This window comes from Natator depressus, chromosome 7 (genome assembly GCF_965152275.1).
Source record: "Natator depressus isolate rNatDep1 chromosome 7, rNatDep2.hap1, whole genome shotgun sequence".
NCBI lineage: Eukaryota > Metazoa > Chordata > Testudines > Cheloniidae > Natator > Natator depressus.
The window spans coordinates 115,531,495-115,551,666 of NC_134240.1; the positions used below are offsets into that span (position 1 = coordinate 115,531,495).

Sequence of the window (20,172 nt, forward strand, 5' to 3'; positions counted from 1 at the left end):
GCAATTAGATTAGGCAATAGAAGGCAATTAGATTAGTCAGGCATGACTTGCCCTTGGTGAATCCATGCTGACTGTTCCTGATCACTTTCCTCTCCTCTAAGTGCTTCAGAATTGATTCCTTGAGGACCTGCTCCATGATTTTTCCAGGGACTGAGGTGAGGTGAGGAAAGCTGAGTGATGCAGGACCTGGTTATTTTAGTGGTGCAACTTGTTTATTTACACTATATACACCAGTCCCTGAACAAACATGGTCACAAACAGTGTGTAGGCAAAACCATCTTTCAGAAATCTCTGCTCAAACACCAATACCTGCATCCCAAGAAGCACCTATGCCCCGTGAATTAATTCCAGTTAGAGAGAAAGAGGCCGAAAATAAACTCTGGATGTTTGCAACAGCTCCCCGTACAAGATCCGCATTACAGAACTAACACCAATGCAGCATTTCTTCAAAGACTGGACACAGGTCAAATGCTCGGAAAAAGAACATGTATAACCACAGAGCCATCCAGTAACTCCCACCAGAGCAATATTTTTATGGCCAGTATGTTTTATATAATGTGGGCTAGATATGGGGCCATGCTATGCGTGGGGGAAGGAATAAGCAGCCTCACTCCACCTTATGTAGTCTGTGTAATAGTCTGTCAGAGTCGCAGCACAGAGACTGCTACCAAAATACCCCTCCCTGGGAACAGCTCACCTTTAAGCAGATAGGGAGAAGGCCGAGTCAAGTCTCTGCTCCCTGCTGGACTTGTCAATTTGCTGAGCTGCACAGCCATATGGGGGAGGATGACGACCCCCTTAAAGGAGCGTTTCTCACGGTGCATGTGCTTCCCCACAGGGCAATGACAGAGCTCCGGAAGGTGCAACTCTGAATAGCCCTTTACTGCGAGCTGTGACTCAATGCCAAATCTCACCCTGCATTATTATGAGTGAGAGGAAGATGAAAGAGGCCATTTTACAATGCAGATCAGCTGATGCTTTCAGATGCTGATGGGATTCTGTTGCACAGTTCAACATCAGCAAATTATCTCTGGGGCTGTTAAGTGAATATTCCAGTGCATTGAAAATGTCATAACATGTGCTTTAAAAATGGCCCCCTTGTCACTCAGTTTAGTCATGTTTTCAATAAATTTGCCTTCGCAGCAAATAGTTTGCATGGTGAGTGTAATAAACTCTGTGATACAAACACATACATTAAGCTATATACTGCCCTGGCAGAGACATAGACCTGATGATCTAAGAGGTCTTGTTCAGCTCTGAGCACTACAATTACATGTATTCCTTCTGGGCAAAGATAGGAAACTATGGAGAGAAAAACTGGGGAAGAGCAATTAGCTTCAACCAAGGAGATCAATGAGAGAAGCAAGATCTTAGTCTTGCAATGTGGCTGGCATCAAGCATCTCAGTCTTTCCTCTCTTCCTCACCTTTCATGTATGAGGCTACAGAGGAGCTGCACTTTCCCATGGAGGGGTTTGGTGAAATGCAGTACAAATCTGCCTGCAGTCAGGATGTGGAATGGCTGCTCCAAAAGAGGAAAGGATAATTAGCTAGTGTGAACTCTGAAGTTGCTGGTGCAGATCAGCATTGCCAGTTCATTGCTGTAAATAGCTGGCTGCATCTGCCCTGCCCCCACCGGGTTCATGCAAAAGAACCCACATCAAAAGAATTTTCTGGAGATGCAGAATAACTCCAGGAAATACGTTTTAATAACCTAAAGGATTAGAATCACGGTGCTGCCCTAAATTATAGCCTCATAACTGGTTAGTTTGTGTAACACCTTATTCATTACAATACTTAAGAAGGAAGTGGTGTCCCTTAGCATACCACTGCCAGTAAAGGGTTTTGGGTTGCATTCTTGACTCCTCCATCAACTTCCAGTGTGACGCTCGGCCCCACATGTCACCTCTCCTGTAGTGGGGTGGCTACCCTACTCCTAAAATAGAAGGATGATGAGTGGCCTATGATGAGTGGCCTTTACACTGCAGGCTGCCCCGGGAGCAGGGGCTTGGTGATGACTGGCAGTAGCCCAGTCTGAGGCAAGGTGAGGATAGTGGGTTGGGGGTTCCCCAGGAAGGGGAGACCCAGAGGCAGAGTGTAGGAGTACTGCCAGGGGGGCAGCACCCCAGAGAAAGGGGCACCAGGTCCTGGGAGGGACACAGGGGCCGGCGGTAAGGTGGATCACTGGCCTGCAGAGGGCGCTCCGGTGGCTGGATGAGCTAATTCCTGACGACTACCAGCAGGAGGCGCTGTAGGGGAGAGTCCGAACGTTTACATAGCCATACTTCAGTCTGCCCTTGTGAAATCTGTCAACAATAATGCTGTTCAGTAAGTATATTTATTAGCTTAGGTTGTATTGATCAGATATCGTCACATCGGTAAAGATTCAGTGCGCATGGTCCTTTACATGGTCCTTGCCCGTTACAGTTTTATAATGTAATATAATCAATTGAACCTTAGAATCATAGAATATCAGGGTTGGAAGGGACCTCAGGAGGTCATCTAGTCCAACCCCCTGCTCAAAGCAGGACCAATCCCCAACTAAATCATCCCAGCCAGGGCTTTGTCAAGCCTGACCTGAAAAACTTCTAAGGAAGGAGATTCCACCACCTCCCTAGGTAACACATTCCAGTGTTTCACCACCCTCCTAGTGAAAAAGTTTTTCCTAATATCCAACCTAAACCTCCCCCACTGCAACTTGAGACCATTACTCCTCGTTCTGTCATCTGCTACTGCTGAGAACAGTCGAGATCCATCCTCTTTGGAACCCCCTTTCAGGTAGTTGAAAGCAGCTATCAAATCCCCCCTCATTCTTCTCTTCTGCAGACTAAACAATCCCCCTTCCCTCAGCCTCTCCTCATAAGTCATGTGTTCCAGTCCCCTAATCATTTTTGTTGCCCTCCGCTGGACTCTTTCCAATTTTTCCACATCCTTCTTGTAGTGTGGGGCCCAAAACTGAACACAGTACTCCAGATGAGGCCTCACCAATATCGAATAGAGGGGAACGATCACGTCCCTCGATCTGCTGGCAATGCCCCTACATATACATCCCAAAATGCCATTGGCCTTCTTGGCAACAAGGGCACACTGTTGACTCATATCCAGCTTCTCGTCCACGGTCACCCCAGGTCCTTTTCTGCAGAACTGCTGCCGAGCCATTCGGTCCCTAGTCTGTAGCGGTGCGTGGGATTCTTCCATCCTAAGTACAGGACTCTGCACTTGTCCTTGTTGAACCTCATCAGATTTCTTTTGGCCCAATCCTCTAATTTGTCTAGGGCCCTCTATATCCTATTCCTACCCTCCAGCGTATCTACCTCTCCTCCCAGTTTAGTGTCATCTGCAAACTTGCTGAGGAAGAAAATGGCAGGTAACGAAGGGAGACTCAGTCCTAATAAATGAGAAGACTGAGAGGAAGGATACAGGAGAGATATAAAATGGCAGAGGAGGGAAGTGGGATTCAGTCACTCCTGTTGCATGAAAGTGAGTTTATTTTCACCTTGTCTCCTTAATAATTTTTTCATGTAATAATCAAATACTGTATTTGCCTCAGAGAATTGTGAGATCAGGATTGAGAAGAATAGTGTGCAGTGAGGAGGACTGGAAAGGGACGTGTCCACAAGAGAACATGTGTCTTGATATACAGAAGAAGTTTAAGGAATACTAGACTAGAGTACAGGTTTCAGAGTGGTAGCCGTGTTAGTCTGTATCAGCAAAAAGAATGAGGAGTACTTGTGTCACCTTAGAGACTAACAAATTTATTTGGGCATAAGCTTTTGTGGGCTAAAACCCACTTCATCAGATGCATGGAGTGGAAAATACAGTAGGACGATATAGGCACACAGAACATGAAAAGATGGGGGTTGCCTTGCCAACTCTAATGAGACAAATCAATTAAAGTGGGCTATTATCAGCAGGAGGAAAAATCACTTTTGTAATGGTAATCAGGATGGCCCATTTCAAACTGTTGACAAGAAGGTGTGAGTAACAGTAAGATGAAAAATTAGCAAGGGGAAACAGTTTTTAGTTTGTGTAATGACCCATCCACTCCCAGTCTTTATTCAGGCCTAATTTGATGGTGTCCAGTTTGCAAATGAAATCCAGTTCTGCAGTTTCTTGTTGGAGTCTGTTTATGAAGTTTTTTTTGTTGAATTGCCACTTTTAGGTCTGTAATTGAGTGTCCAGGGCGGTTGATGTGTTCTCAGACTGGTTTTTGAACGTTATAATTCTTGACGTCTGATTTGTGTCCATTTATTCTTTTGTGTAGAGACTGTCCAGTATGGCCAATGTACATGGCAGAGGGGCCTTACATATGACTTTCCTGTTAATACGCCCCAGATATTCTCAGTCCTTTTCCACAATTGCATCACATTGTTGACTCATATTCCACTATATGTGACCCATTATAACCCCCAATTCCTTTTCAGTACTACCACCTTGCCAGTTATTCACCATTTTGTAGCTGTGCATATGATTTTTTCCATCCAAAGTGTAGCACTTTGCACTTGTATTTATTGAATTTCATCTTGTTGATTTCAGATGAATTCTCCAATTCTCAAGGTTGTTTTGAATTCTAATCCTATCATCCAAAGTTTGGCAACCATTCCCAGCTTGGTATCATCTGCAAATTTTACAAGCATACTCTCCATTCCATTATCCAAATGATTAATGAAAGTATTGAATAGTACTGGGCCCAGGACTGGCCCTGGCAGGATCCCACTAGATATGCCCTTCCAGTTTGATAGTGAACTATTGATAACTACTCTTTGAGCATGGTCTTTCAACCAGTTGTGCACCACCTCATAGTAATGAGGCTGGCTATTCTTTATAACCCTATTATCCACCTCGTGCTTACAAATTGATTGATTACTTGTTTGTTCCAGTGTCTTTCCTGGTATCGAAGTTACTGACTGATCTATAATTCCTTGGGTCCTTGTTGTTCCGCTTTTTAAAGATAGGTACTTTGTTTGCATTTCTTTAGCCCTCTGAGACCTCACTCATCCTCCATGAGTTCTCAAAAGATAATTGCTAATGGTTTGGAGATTGTTTCAGCTAGTTCCTTAAGTACCCTTCAATGAATTTCATCAGGCTGTGCCCCCGTGAATACATCCAACTTATTTACATATTCTTTAACCTGTTCTTTCCCTACTCTGGTCTGAGTTCCTTCCCCCTTATTGTTAATATTAACTGTGTTGAGCATCTGTTCGCCATTAATCTTTTTAGTGAAGACTGATGCAAAACAGGCATTAAATATCTCCGCCTCCTTGATGTAGTCAGTTAGTAGTTCTCCTTGCTTCCTAAATAGAGGACCTACACTTTCTCTCATCTTTCTCTTGCTCGTAATGTATTTAAAGAACCTCTTCTAATTGTTTTATATCCCTGGCTAGGTGTAACTAATTTTGTGCCTTAATCTTTCTGATTTTGTCTTACATGCCTTTGCTATTCTTCTGTACTTCTCCTTAGCAACTTGTCCATGTTTTGATTTTTTTGTAGGATTTCTTTTTGATTTTCTGGTAATTAAAGAGCTCCTGATGGAACCATATTGGCCTCTTACTGTTCTCCTCTTTCCTTTGCCTTTAACATTGGCTCCTTGAGAAACTGCCAGCTCTCATGAACTCCCTTTTCTCTTAGATTTTCTTCCCATGGTACCTTACTTACCATTTCTCTGAGTTTGTCAAAGTCTGCTTTTTTGAAGTCCATTGTCTTTATTCGGCTGGTCTCACTCCCTTCCTGCCCAATTAGGTGGCTAGCTGCACTTGGTGGGTTACCTGGAGATTGATTCTCCTGCAGCCAATGATCAAGGAAATCAACATCATACTAGCAGTGTTTCCAGAATTTAGGCTGGGTCTTGTCTGATAATTCTGGTTACTCCGCTAACGTATGGCCCAGTGATATGATCCTGTAGGGTGGAGAAGGTGGATGCAGTTATTTCTGTACCCTCCAGCTCAGGAGGATGGCCACAAGAGCACACAGTATGTATCTCTGCCCTGAGCAGAACACAAAAACAGGTACCTGACACTGCAAACGGCGACATTCCTTAGAGATTCCAGGACGCGGAATGTAGAAAATAAAGGTATGATCCTTACACGCTAGCTGTGCTTGTGAAGTAAAACATATTTTAGAGTGTTCAGATGTTTTAACTAGGGCTGGTCAGTACCTGGGATTCCTGTTCTGCCGGAAATGCTGAAATGTCAAAAACATGTCATTCTGTGTTGAAACAAAAACTTGAGATTTCAAAATGCCATGCAGAATGGGAGTTCCAAAGCCACATTTAGGAAAACAACCCAAACGGATGAGACTCATCAACCCACCCGAAGATCGAACAGCCCCTGCTTTGATCCCTGCTGCACTGCCAGGAGACTGGCTGTCATTGAAACCCTGAGAGCCCTGATTTGAGCTGGGATGTGCTGGACTGTCAGAGCTTGGAGGTTCCCTGCCTGGGGAATCTGCGTGTCTCTGAACTGGCATTTTCCGACAGAAAACTATTCAGCTGGAAATCTTCTGAGTAGCTGTAGTCTGAACCACTCAAAATGCAATTCTGCATATGAGCTAAGACAAGAGAAGGAGGGTGGATGGGAGGAAGAGGAGGAGGATGGATGGGAGGAAGGAGAGAATGTAGCAAAAGGCCAGAGGGATAAATAACTGATTTTTCATGAATGCCATCATTGCGCTGTTCACAGGCCCAGTAGGCAAAATAGCTGGGGACGCAATGGTAGTGACCTTGAGTTAAAGTCCCTTAAAGGTTCTCATTAAGTGAGGGGACTGGTACAGATAGCCTTGGCCTAACTTGTTAACCCATAAACCTTACCTCTGTTTATAGGACTGCAACAGAGGGAGGAAATGAGAGGAAAGGCAGAGAGTAGACACAGTAGCCTGTCATGGGCTGACAGATTTAGAAGAGAGGGGTGAACAGCCATGGGGCACCAATTTCATCAATCCACCTCCTCTGCTTCCCCCACACTAGGAGGTTCTTGCTATTCATCTCCCCTCCCATTGGCTCTTTGTCCTCCCTCACCCCTTCCTTCTGCCTGTCTAATAAAGTCAAAGCAGCTGCATGGCCACTGCCAACGGCCCCAACACATCAGGGTGGTAAAGGCAGCATGGCCTAGTAGTGGATAGAGCACTTGATGGGGTTTCTGGTGACCTGGGTTCTATTCCTGGCTCTGCCACGAGCCTACTGGGTGACGCTGGGCAAGTCACTTCCCTCTCTGTGCCTTAGCATCCCCATTTGTAAAATGGGGAGAATGATACTGATCCCTTATTGGTTAAAGCTAGGTGCTTTGCTGGATCGGGACCAGGATGCTCTCAGGAACTGGCAGGATTGAGCACCTATTGAGAAAGCATTGGGGACACCTCCCACGAAGTCAGTGTGGCTCGAGACTTATTGGTATTGACTTCAGTGGAATTACTTGCATGTTTAAAGTGCTTTGAGAGTTACTGATGAAAGTGCTGTATGGGAACTAGGTATTGTTATCTGGCTGCCAGAAAGATGCCACAGACAAGGTAGTAAGCATTGTTTCCTGAGACTCAGAAATGATGAAGTCAGCAGTGGCTGTTATGGGCCCATGCAGCCTGTGTATCAGCATTCCCCTAACTGCTCCTGAGCATGGCTCTCCAGGGTACAGGTAAACAACAGCACAGCCAGGGTGTGCTCTCCATCCCAGGTGTGCATGCTCACTCCACCAGGCCGTGGCTGCAATGATGTACAGTTTATTCAGCAGTATGCAAACAAGGGGTTACACCCTCTGGTGTGGCACAGAGATGCTTGCAGGTGTCTCGTTAAAAACATGCTAACTGTGTGCAACTAAAGGGAAGCACAGAGGACGGGGATGAGGTGCTTCTGGTAAGAAGACAGGTTGTCACTGTTGAACTCTAGTGAAAGGGAACGAAGAGAAGCTGAAAGTTTGTTTGTTTGTTGTGGCTTTTGTTAACAACAGCTGCGGTGTGTTCCCCAGCCATTCGCATCCCCATGAAACAATCGCTAGGGAGATCAGGCTGAGGGAGAGGGAGAATTCAGCTAAACCTAGGTTCTAGATCCAGTCGGTCCCTACTGATCTTATCCACTACATAGGATCAAGGCCAGAATATGTACTCTTCGCTTACTTTCCAGCCGGCACTTGACTCAGAGTTCCTACTCTCTAATGGGATGAAACCCAGCCATCGTAATGTGGTCTATTCACAACACACAGCGAGAGGATGGTACTTCAGAGGTCCCCTAAGTGAGCTGAAGACCCAAGCATGAGGTTGTCCTGTTAAAATCCAGATGGCCCTGGAAACTCTGATATGGATGGCCAGGATTGATTTAGGCATCAATCTAGCAAGGTGCTGAGCTCTCAACCCACAGTGACTTTAGGGGACATGTCCCTTGCACTTTGTGAATAGGTGCTCAATCCTGCAAGTGGCTGACAGCATTCTGGTCCTGATCCAGCAAAGCACCCGAGCAAATGTCTTTAAGCAAGTGAATATTCAGGTTGAGTACAAAGAGCCCTAAGGTAGGAACTTTGGGACCTGGACATGAGGTATGGTACAGGGACATGAATTCAGCCATAAATCAGTTAGAAACCCAGTTCCCAGTCCTTCACACACAACACTGCAGTTCAGTGAGCACAGGGCCTCCAGGCTCCAAGAATTTACAGAATGGAGGCACAAGGGCTCAAGAGAAATTCAAGGCGCAGGCAGGGAGAAGCTGCATGGGGGAAAGAAGCTGAAGAGGCCGCAGGAGACAAGGGGTAGAAAGAAGGGTTTTCCGGGAGGATGGTCTCCCAGTCTTTCTAATGGCCCCTAAATTATGGTGACTCTGCTTTGACCTTAATCCATCCCTGCAACCATTGCTCATGGCAATTTCTCTGTGGATTGCTGTAACACTAAGTTTGGCAGAACTGGACATCTTCACTGAAAATTAACGTTCGTGATATTCTTGGATTTGAGGGCGGGGGGCTGGGACCCCAGATTAACTCACAGCCACTATTTCTCTCCGCCCAGGACTAGCTGCATGCATGAAAATAATTTAAAGTGCCAACACCGACGGCTGCTGGCCCTAACTCGACAGGTCTCTTTGGAACAGCCCTGCTGCTCTTTTTAGAGAGAGAGCGAGACAACCGCCATGAAGAGCTGCACCACCCAGGGGTGGCCTTGCTAATGCCGTTCTGTGCAAGCAGCTGGCCCAGCCCCGCGCGCTGCCTCCCGCCACGCCCCCCACGCCATGAATGGGAGCCTGCCCGACGCCTCCTGACGTCAGCAGCGGGAAGAAAGCGGCGGCGGCTCTGGTGACGTCACTGCGAGGGGCTCGCTCCACCCCTGGCTTCTGCCCACGTGGCCCGGGACGTCAATTTTGCAGGGCAGCCTCCAGGAAGCGGCGACAATCTCAGGTGGGGCAATTGCGGGGCACAAAGCCCCAGCCGCATCCTGTGCGCGCAGGAGGCAGGGCACCGTCTGAAGCCCTCCGCCAGGTGCACAGAGGGGGAGCTCCTTCACTGAGAGGGCTGCAAGGCAGGGCAGGGCAGGGGGGGAGAACCTGGTGGTGCTAAATAGGGTGACAAAGGTAACAATCAGACAAGATCCAGTGCAGGGCGATATGTGCAAAAAGCCCCAGGGGTGCTGCCCTGTGGGGGTGTTTTCGGCTTGTCAGGTTTGCCCAGCTGGCTAGATAAATCCAGCTTCTGGGTGTCTTGCCCAAACAGAGCCTACTTCAGACTGCTGCATTTCAGGCTCATTTGCCCAGACACCGAGGAACAGGAAAGCGGAGCCGAAGCATGAAGTCTTGATGTATGGGAGTCAGATCCTGCGGGGCTAAAGAAAGCAGACGCTGTGCCTCGGGAAGTCTGGACACCCTCTGTGTATAGGGTTTATGTGAGGGAGGGGAGGGGGGTGTTGTAACAGTTGCTGGTAACGTTGTCAGTTTCAGCTCCAGCCTTTTTTTTTTGGTTTAGCAACGTTCTGTAGACCAGAAAAGGGGTTTCAGATTTTTGTCTTTTAAAAGAGATTGCTACATTTTATTAATATATAGCCCCTTTTAATACCAAAGTTTTAGACAGCACGTCTGCGTATCGGTATGAAAGTATATTTTAGGCGTAGTTGGGCAATCTGGCACCAATGACCACACATCGCTGATATAGATATTTTGTAAGCTTAGTGCTAGATATCGATTTTCTCTAAAGGGCTGTAGTCAGTGCAGATCCCAGGTATGTCCTGCCCCCATGGAAGAATAGCAGCCTTCCATTTAGATTATGACAAACGCTATCCCTGAGGCTCAGCTATCATGAGGATGAATGTGGTGTGAATTATTAATTATTATTATTTATTTACTATTTGTATTGCCATAATGCCTTGGAACCCCAGTCATGGAGCAAGGCTGTACACAGAACAAAAAGACAGAATATCTAGGGCAGGGGTGGGCAAACTTTTTGGCCTGAGGGCCACACCTGGGTAGGGAAATTGCATGCGGGGTCATGAATGTAGGTCTGGGGCAGGGGATTGGGGTACAGGAGGGAGTGCAGGGTGTGGGAGGGGGTGCAGTGTGCAGGAAGGTGCTCAGGGCAAGGGGTTGGGATGCAGGAGGGGTGCGGAGTGTGAGAGGAGGCTCAGAGCATGGGGTTGGGGTGCGGGAGGGGTGCGGGCTCTAGCCCGGCGCTGTTTACCTGGAGCGGCTCCAGGTTGGCAGCAACATGCACTGGGGCCTGGGGGAGGCAGGGCAGAGGGCCTGCAGGTACACCTCCCGCAGCTCCCATTGGGGGTGTACCCGCAGGTGAGGGCAGTGTGTGGAGTGGGGAACTGCAGCCAATGGGAGCTTTGGGGCAGGTACCCGCAGGCGACAGCAGTGTACGGAGCCCTCTGCCCCTCTTCCCCCAGGGGCCGCAGGGACATGGTGCTGGCCGCTTCTGCGAGCGGCTCGGGGCTCGCGGCGCTATGGGAGTGGCAGTCCCGCAGGCCGGATCCAAAGCCCTGATGGGCTGGATCTGGCTCGCGGGTCGTAGTTTGCCCACCCCTCATCTAGGGCATGGAATAAATACACCATTTGAACTGACAATGGTAATAGTCCCAGAATTATTATTTTTAGACGGTGTCTGCCTTGGAATGTGAACGTCAATATTTTGTGTGCATTTCATTTTTTTATAACCCACAGATTATACCATGTCTTATCAACAATCCTAACCCTCTTCCATGTCCCAGCTACTCACAGCTATTCATTAACAGAATATTGCTACTCAGAAAAAAAATATGGTTTTTAAACTGGTAAAAGCAGGCTGTCATTTGTTTTTAATTTCATAGTCATTGGCATAAAACAATAATAAAAGGTAAATAGCGTGATGTACATTTTCAAAAGTGACTAGTGGTTTTGGGGTGCCTAAATTTTTGGGTGCACAACTTGGGATTGGGGGGCGGGGCTGGAACAATTTTTACAGAGGGGGTGCTTGGAAGCCCTGCATTTGTTTGCTATTATTACTTCAAGCCAGGGTGGAGGGAAGTGCTGCAACCCTAGTTCCAGTGCCCCTGCTTGAGATGGTTTAAAGAAGCCTGATTTTCAGAGGGCTGGTGGTCAGTGCTTTCTGAAAATCTGGCCCCTGTAAAGGGTCTTAAGCAGGGCACCCCAGAATCACTTATCACTTTTGAAAATTTAGGCTCACCTCTAACCTATGTGCTATCCTGTAGACACATGAACTTATCCTCTGCTTCTACAAACCTTTACTCATGGGCTCAACATTAAGCCTGTGAGCAGTCACTCACTGACTTCAATGAAATTACTTGCATGTTTAAAGTTGAGCCTGCACAAAACCTCTTCAGGATCAGAGCCACAGTGACAGAACTTCCTGCTGTGTCATATGCATTTGTGCAAACACATACTGTTACATTTTCTCTTGCACACAGAAAATACTGTGTGCAAGAGAAAATGTAAATCATTCTGTAAATGATTTACAATTTAAAATGATTTACAATGTAAAATTCTGTAAATCAGAATTGCTGAATAGAAATTAAAAACAAATCTTCAGTAATATTAGATTTATTACATAACCCATATATTGGGGCTAGACATGCAAGATTGCAATCCAAACATTACCTGCTTAATGTGGTAGGATAAGTTATCTTGTCTCTCATTTTATGAATAGTGTCCTGGTGCTGTCAGTTGACAGAATGGGCTTAAGATAGGAAAAGTCTATAGATGACTTGACCAAGGATAATATTAGACTAAAATCTTTTATGACAGGAAAATATGATTTGTCCCAATTTTCTTTGTTCCTTTCATCCAAAATGAGTTATTTCCAAAATAAAGCTGTATGATATAACCCTCCATAGAAGACAAGCATCGGATTTGCTATTTTTCTGCACAGAAACTTGCTTTGTATGTTTAAGCTGTCAGTGCATGTCTACACACACATTCTAAACAAGAGCAGGCTTCATAAAGAGAAATCTGCTGCTGAGCATAGATTAGAGATACAGGCTTAGTATTTTCATAAAAGAGGTGTGTCTATTTGATTATTTAAATTAGAAGAATGCACACTGCATTGGGCACTAGGAAGTCCTGAGATCTAGTCCTGACTGCCACTGACTCGCTGACTGGCCCTACTGATGTTACTGCAACTCTGCCTCAGTTTCTCCACTGTAAAATGGGGAAGGGAACACTAATCTACCTCATGGGCTTGCTGTGAAGCTTAACGTCTATACAATGCTTTGAATGTGTAAAGCTCTATATGAATGCCAAGGATTAAACTATTATAGCTTGATGACTGAATACATTATCTGTGGGGTCACTGACATTACATGCTGCCCCAGCAGTATACTGTACAGTGTATCCATCAACAGATTAACACAAGAGAAGTATGAGAGAGCTAGCACAGGGTATGTCATACTTTTCATAGGGTCGAGACCATCTTAATAGAGCTCATGTGTCATGGATGTGAACTTCCTTCCTTCCTCACAATCACATAACATCTACGTAATAACTACAGCAGTTACTTACGTGGAGAAAAGGAGTATTGAAAAAAGTGTTGAAGCTGAGACTGAAATTCAGTGGGTGTTGTGTGTCTTTGTTTCACTAAACTCCTTTGAAAATCCCAGTCTTAATGTATTTTTTAGCTGCTTTTCTTGCAGTATAATAGAAGCTGGATGTAAAGAGGATGCATCTTCTGAGCTTCCAACTGTCCATGGACCACCATTAAGTGCTATGCAGACCACCAATGTGCATGGACCACAGTATGAGCATCTCTGATCTAGAATCTTAGGTGGAAGTTTCCTGTACTGTAACATTTGTGCCTTCAAAGCTGTGCATTGTGGGATAAGAAAGTTTACTGTGGCCAAAGTCTGGAAGACCATTAATGTTTGCCCTTTGTTTTCTCAGGCAACGCTGAGCTTATTAAGGGAGAGCAAAGGGCCAACTGGTATTTGTTCCATCAAAGACAAGAGGAATCAGAACTTGAGGGGAAAGCTACAGAGAGCAGGTAATGTGGCTACAGTTATTTGATGGCTTTGAAATGTCAAGGCGGAGGATTCGGTTGCATCTTTCACTAGTGGGACAATTACTTTAATTTCAGTGCTGCTTGGTTTTAATCACTGAGTGAATAAATAATTATAGAGAAGTGATTTTAACTTAACACATGATTATATTTACTGCTGAGGGGAAAGGTCAGCTATGCTTTTAAAAATAGAGTGACCAGGTTAAGTGACCCCCCCAAGGAAACAAAGAAAAGAATTCTACAGGAAACCTTGGGGATACTTTAAAATAGTTACTTAGAAGGCAGGAGTTACTGACGGCATCCTTAATATGGGTTTCACTGCTAAGAGATCTCAGAGTTTCTAATATTGCAGTGCAGACTTTATTAGGGTCGTGCTTGGGGACAGTCCTTCCTGCCTTCTTCAGAATCTTTCGCTTGTCACTTGGGGGATTCATTAGCAGTTAATCAAACCCTTGTTCTTTGCTTCTGTAATCAGTGTATCACATCAGTTTCTATTTCAGGCTCGTGGGGACAGAGCACATGCCTAGAAAGAGAACTGTGTCCTTACGAGTTAAGGGAAGGGTTTTCTTTCTTTTTCTAACTGACCGTCAGATAGATGTCCACAAGAAGACAGAAACAATCATCAGTGAAGGGAAATGATCAGCTCATTACATGAGACAGAAAAGAGTGATCAGAATAAGATCACTGTACACCACCGCGTAGAAACAGTATATAGCTTTGGAAGCTTGCTGTGGAAATAGCTAGAGGGTGAAATCCTGGCCCCATTGAAAGTCAGTGGGATTTTTGCCATTGGCTTTGTTGGGGCCAGGATTTCACCCATGGTGCGTATTAGCATTTGGGGTTTGTTTTCTCCTTTTTTCTTCAGAAATATATTTGTAGAATAAAAATACTATGCTCTGCTGCAGACAGGCAGAAGAACAGCTCACAAGGACCACATGTGGCTTGTCCCTATTGGTTAGGAGAGGAAGGATGATCATGTGATTAAGATGTTGGAGTGAGTTCAGAAGTTCTTGGGTCAAGTCCTGACTCAGCCACAGACTTCCTGTGTGACCTTTGGTAAATCACTGAATCTCAGATCTCTCTCTGTAAAGTGGAGATGATACTATTTTATTTCTCCCACCCTTTTTTTCCCTGTCTTTCTATGTAGCCTGGAAGCTCTTTACGGCAGGGACTATCTCCTCTTATGTGTTTGTGCAGTGACAAGCATGGGTCCCTGAACTCAGCCGGGGCTTCTAAGTGCTACTGCAGTAGAAATTGTACATTAAAATAATAAGTGTTTGGGACTTTTAAAAATAGATCGGGTAGACAAAACTGTGACTAACTAAGACCCATCTCTTGTGTGCCATTATTTTCCACTACCGGCCCTAGGGAGATGCACTGTGTGAACTAACTGAAGTTCGAGACAGAAATGTCCTATGCAGAATTCTATGTCTGTGTCTGTTTCATAGGTCAGGTCTACACTACCCACTTACTTCAGTATAACTGCGTTGCTCAGTGGTGTAAAATATCCACACCTCGAAGCAATGTAGTTATACCAACCTTAACCCCCTGCCCTGTGTAGACAAAGCTATGTCGGTCGGAGAGCTTCTCCCACTTGGGTTGCCGTTGTCCGGTTTTCAACCGGAACACCCGGTCGAAAAGGGACCCTAGCAGCTCTGGTCAGCACCGCTGATTGGGCCGTTAAAAGTCCAGTTAGGTGGTGCAGTGGGGCTGGTAGGCGAGTCCCTACCTGACTCTGCGCAGGTCCTTGGAAACAGCGACATGTCCCTCCGGCTCGGGGATGGTCACGGGGGTTCTGCGTGCTGACCCTGCCCTGAGTGCTGGCTCCACAGCTCCCATTGGTTGGGAACCATGGCCAATGGGAGCTGAGGGGGTTGTGCCTGTGGGCGGGGGCAGCACACAGAGCCACCTGGTCACCCCTGTGCTGGAGGGACATGACACTGCTTCCCAAGAGCCACCTGAGGTAAACGCTGGGCTCACCCCCTCCTAACCCCGTGCCCCAGCCCTGAGGCCCCTCCTGTACCCAAACTCCGTCCCGGAGCCCACACCTCTCTCCCCACTGCGCCCCAACCCCTTATCCCAGCTCTGAGTCCCCTCCCACACTCCGAACCCCTCAGCCCCAGCCTGGAGCCCCCTCTTGCATCTCAAACCCCTTATCCCTGGCCCCACCCCAGAGTCTGCACCCCCGACTGGAGCCCTCACCCCCTCCCAAACCCCTGCCCCATCACCGGAGCCCCCTCCCACACCTCAAACCCCTCATCCTTGGCCCCAGTCCAGAGCTCACACCCCCGACCGCACCCCAACCCCCTACCTCAGCCTGGTGAAAATGAGCAAGTGAGTGAAGGTGGGGGAGAGCGAGCCACAGAGGGATGGAGTGAGCGGGGAGCAGGGCCTTGGGGCGGGGGGCTGGGCAAGGGTGTTCAGTTTTCTGTGATTCGAAAATTGGAAACCCTACCTCCTGCCCACGTAGCTACTGCCTCTCGTGGAGGTGGACTTATTAAGCTGACGGGAGAGCTCTTCACCAGAAGTGCTGCAGCGGCACCGATGCAAGCCTATAGTGTGGACCTGCCCACAGGTTTCAAGGCCAGAAAGGACCCTTATGATCACCGGGTCTCACCTTTTGCCTAACACAGGCCAGAGAACCTCACCCAGGAATCTCGGCATCAAGCCCGTAACTTCTGCCTGAGCTATGTTTGTTTTTGCTAACACAATAAAACAGGTGGGGATTCACGGCATGACAAATGCTCAAGACAAGTTGGCAATGGGGCCTTCTGGGCCAGAAGGGATGGGTGCCCACGGTACAAAAAAATCCTGAGCTATTCGTTTATTGGATGATAAATCTTCTTTTCAAAATGTCCTTTAATAGGGATGCCCGAAATAGAATGTGAGAGTAAATAACGCACCAACGTGAGTGCCTTGGTGGATAACCTTTTCATATTGAATGGTCTGTACCCTCATCTGCTTCTTGACTGGGACCGTCAAGACATCGTCTCCCATCCCCCCCTTTGCCCCTTTCTTGTCCTGTTATCCCCATTTGAGACCTTGTATGGCAGCCACTATGCTTCTGGTTAAGGAAAGACTAGACAGGATTTCCTTCACGGTCCAATGCCATGCGAACTGTGACGATCACCACTGCGCTGCAGCTCAAGCCAGAAAACTGCACTCTTAAGGGTATGGGTGTAGCTAATGGGCAGAGCAACTCAGGGCAGTCAGTGCTCCTGTAGAATATAAACTACAGTGTCTGTGCACAGCAGGGTGAGGTAAGGACTAAGGGCTTATTCCTGCATATGTAACAAACCGTGGCTGCGTGCAGACACCACGACCCACAATGGGAATTGAACCTGGAAACTTTGACATCAGAACTGCAGAAGTCTACCACCGGAGCTAAAGGAGAAGCTAAAAAGGGGTTGGTGCCAGCCCCTAGGCGTGCAGATCATACATGCTAGGCCAGTGTATCGCACAATTACACATGAGTAACTTAATGATGTGAGAAAAAATTTGCACAGGTGTTTGCAAGATCTGCCCTAATGGATTAAGCCTCATCTCTCAGCCTTAACATTTCCCAAAATGGGAAACAACAAGGAAAACAAGAGGGCAAGAAGCTGGAAACCAGAATTCTGGGGCCTTATCCTTGCCCTGTTGACACCAAAGTTTTGCCACTGAGTTCAATGGGAAATGGATCAGGCCCTTACAATCCACAGGGGCTGGTGCAGACATACTAACGCAGGGTGCTGAATTTGTATTGCAGGTAGGAATATGAGTCCCAAGATTACTACAGAGCTGCTCAGGCAGCTGCGACAGGTGATGAAGACCTCCAAGTATGTCACAGAGCCCATTCAAGCCTATATCGTGCCATCTGGAGATGCACACCAGGTAGAGATTTCAGTATTAAGGATGTTTCCTTCTAGAGGAAAAGTAAAAGTCCGTAGATGGCTGTGGTTACTTTTTGGTTTGCTTGTTTCAGTAATTCCAATATAAAAGCTTTGGTGAGCTGGGGAATGATGCAAAGGGGTGCTGTAGACAGGGTTTCTAGAGTCTTTTTTTCTGATGGTCAGTGTTTATTTTCCTGTAGGAAGTCAACATTGCTGGTTCTACTTTCTCCAGGGAAGCCCATGGCCTACAGAGGGGAGAGTACCAGAGAAATGGCTGCTCCCATCCTGGCCCTTCTAATATATTTTCCAGAGCTAGGGAGCCCTAACCTGCAGCTCTCACATGGAGGGGCTTCTGGGATGGCCGTGGGGAGGGCAGCATGCTGCAGAGGCCCAGGTCCCCTCCCATCTGCAGACCTGGGATCCCTGTGTGCCCAGAGTTACTCCTCTCTGCGCCAGTCAGAGAAGGTGACCCTAGGGCCCGCTGCGTGGGTGTTTAATTATCATGCTTGCTGCAATCCTTGGCTCTCTCCAGAATATTAAGATTGTCTTGATCTGCTGTAGTTGTTTAGCCCAAAGCAACTTTAAAATGTTGAACCCCCTCTTGCCTGCATAAATGTGTGTATGCGGTATCCTCAGTCTTCACCCAAGCTCTGCTTAGAGAACGTCAGAGTTCCTGGGGGACAGAGGGGATCGTCTTCCCTCAGCCATTTTCAGAGATAGAGGGCCTGACCTCTCTCACCTTCCCACAGTTGGAGTTGGAATTTACCCCTGTGCAAAGTGGGTGTGAAATGCTCCCACATCAGAGTGTTTCACACCCTTTTTGCACAGGTGCACGTGACGACACAAGGTGCAAGGCAGTGGTGAACGTGGCCGTGACCTGGGAAAACGTGCTTCACACGTTTCCCTTCAAATAGATCAGCTCCTCAGTTCTGTGCGGTGGGTGAGGGGCTCCCCTGCAGCTGCTACAGTTTGCGCCGTTCGTGCCTGAAGCTACCTCTCTGTCCGTATGTAACTCCAGTTACATTTTGCTACCCTGGAACTGTGGTCACGTGAGTTAAGGAATGTGACCTGCAGGATTCCAGATTTTTTTTTTTCCTTCTCTTTTGGTCTTTGCTACAGTGAATGCAGTAATGCAAACAACCCTGCATCCCTGCTTCCTGTTGGGCAAGTTCATCAGGTTTCTACAGAGAATGAAACAGTCTGAATGGAATTGATTAATGAAAATGGCTAATTATACAGCTTCATGACTCACATGTGTCATGGTGGGTTGCCTCTGCCAAGGTCTTGTCAGCAGTGGGGAATTGCCCCAATTTCAGCCATTGGTGAGCTTCACCAGTACAAACCCCCAGGATAGACCAGGTAAACCACCATGAGGTACAATTTCCAACAGCACGGTATATCCTGACATTAAGCAGGGGTTCACAACATCCATGCAAGTACTAGCTTTGCTATTCTACATTCAGGACTCACACTTGTGCAGCACCACCAGTGACTGAAATAGAAGCAAATCAGTAATTCGGACAAGGCCTAAGATGGGGGGGAATTTTATTCCATTTCTTGGTTGCTCAAAGTACCTGCATTTTGCTGACGTTTTAGGGCCCTGATACTGTGACATGCTGAGTGCCCTAACTCTCCTGGGCGTTAGTGTGAATCGAGGTCTCTCAGTAGGTTGCAGCAACTCGTCCATGTAAGTGCTAAGATCCCTGCAGGGCTTTTAATGTCAGGTTCCCTGCCAAGGCTAAAATGTTTTCTTTTCCCCCATTGTATTATAGACCTAATCAGAATCCCTAGCTTTCCAGGTTTATTTGTCCTTTCAGTTCCATAGACGTAGAAGCACAGAAGCATATAAACAGAGGGCTGGAAGGAACCTCAAGTCCATCCACCTGCACTGGTCCCCCCTAGACTACCCCGGACGTGTTTGTCTAACCTATGCTTAAAAACGTCCAACACCAGGGATTCCACAGCCTGTTCCAGCGCTTAACTATTTTATAGTTAGAAAGCATTTTTTTAATATTGAACCTAAATCTCCTTTGCAGCAAACTAAGCTGATTATTTCTTGTCCTACCTCCGTGGACTTGGTGAACAATTGATAACCATCCTCTTTATAAGAATCTTTTATGTATTTGATGACTGTTATCCAATCTCCACTCAGCTTTCTCTTCTCTAGACTAAACTTGCCCAGTTCTTTCAACCTTTCCTTGTAAGTCATATTTTCCAAACCTGTTATAACATTTATTGCTCTTTTGGGCTGTCTTCAGTTTACTCACCTCTTTCTTAAAGTGTGGTGCCCAAAACTGGACACAGTACTCCAGCTGAGGCCTCACCAGTGCCGAATAGAGCACAGTTACCTCCTGTGTTTTACACACGATACTCCTGTTAATACATCCCAGAATGATATTTGCCTTTTTCACAACAGCATCACATTGCAGAGCTCTTAAACAGAACCATCTTTTCCTAGAATCTTGGAATCCAATTTATATCCTTTCCAGAGACTGCCAATATCCTGGATTGGTGTTTGTTTTAGCCAGTGCTGAATAATGGCTGCGCTACTTACATTGATTTCCTACAGTGTATTATACACTGAGCCTGATTTGTATCTCTAAACCAGTGCTAGGAAGTCAGAGGGAATGGAAGGGCATCTTGTGAGCAAGGTAGCACAGTGAGGTCCAATCACTTCAGAGGGGTCTCCCACAGCTAGTAAATGTCTGCCCAGCTCATACCCGCACATTTGGGTTGACTGGATCGCCACCCTCTGCTCCGGACTGGAACAGCATGTGTGGTTGTTTGGGACTGATGAATGGGCAGAATTGTGGAGCAATGGAGGAGAGGAATTTTACACAGCATCCACCTGACCTAT

The 20,172-nt window shown here is 46.7% G+C and overlaps 1 protein-coding gene across 2 annotated transcripts in view; it reads left to right on the top strand.

The window, feature by feature from the left end:
* The first annotated feature begins 9,231 nt into the window (after window positions 1-9,231).
* The window catches only part of XPNPEP1 (X-prolyl aminopeptidase 1), a 44,296-nt gene continuing 33,355 nt past the window's right edge, over window positions 9,232-20,172 (top strand). The window contains exons 1-3 of one of the 2 annotated variants that reach the window (XM_074959391.1): window positions 9,232-9,363; window positions 13,329-13,428; window positions 17,192-17,316. In XM_074959391.1, the coding sequence (XP_074815492.1) occupies window positions 17,200-17,316 (117 nt within the window). In that variant the 5' untranslated portion in view covers window positions 9,232-9,363; window positions 13,329-13,428; window positions 17,192-17,199. Of the gene's footprint in view, window positions 9,364-9,420; window positions 9,445-13,328; window positions 13,429-17,191; window positions 17,317-20,172 lie in introns of those variants that run through there. The other variant, XM_074959390.1, reaches the window with a different exon arrangement.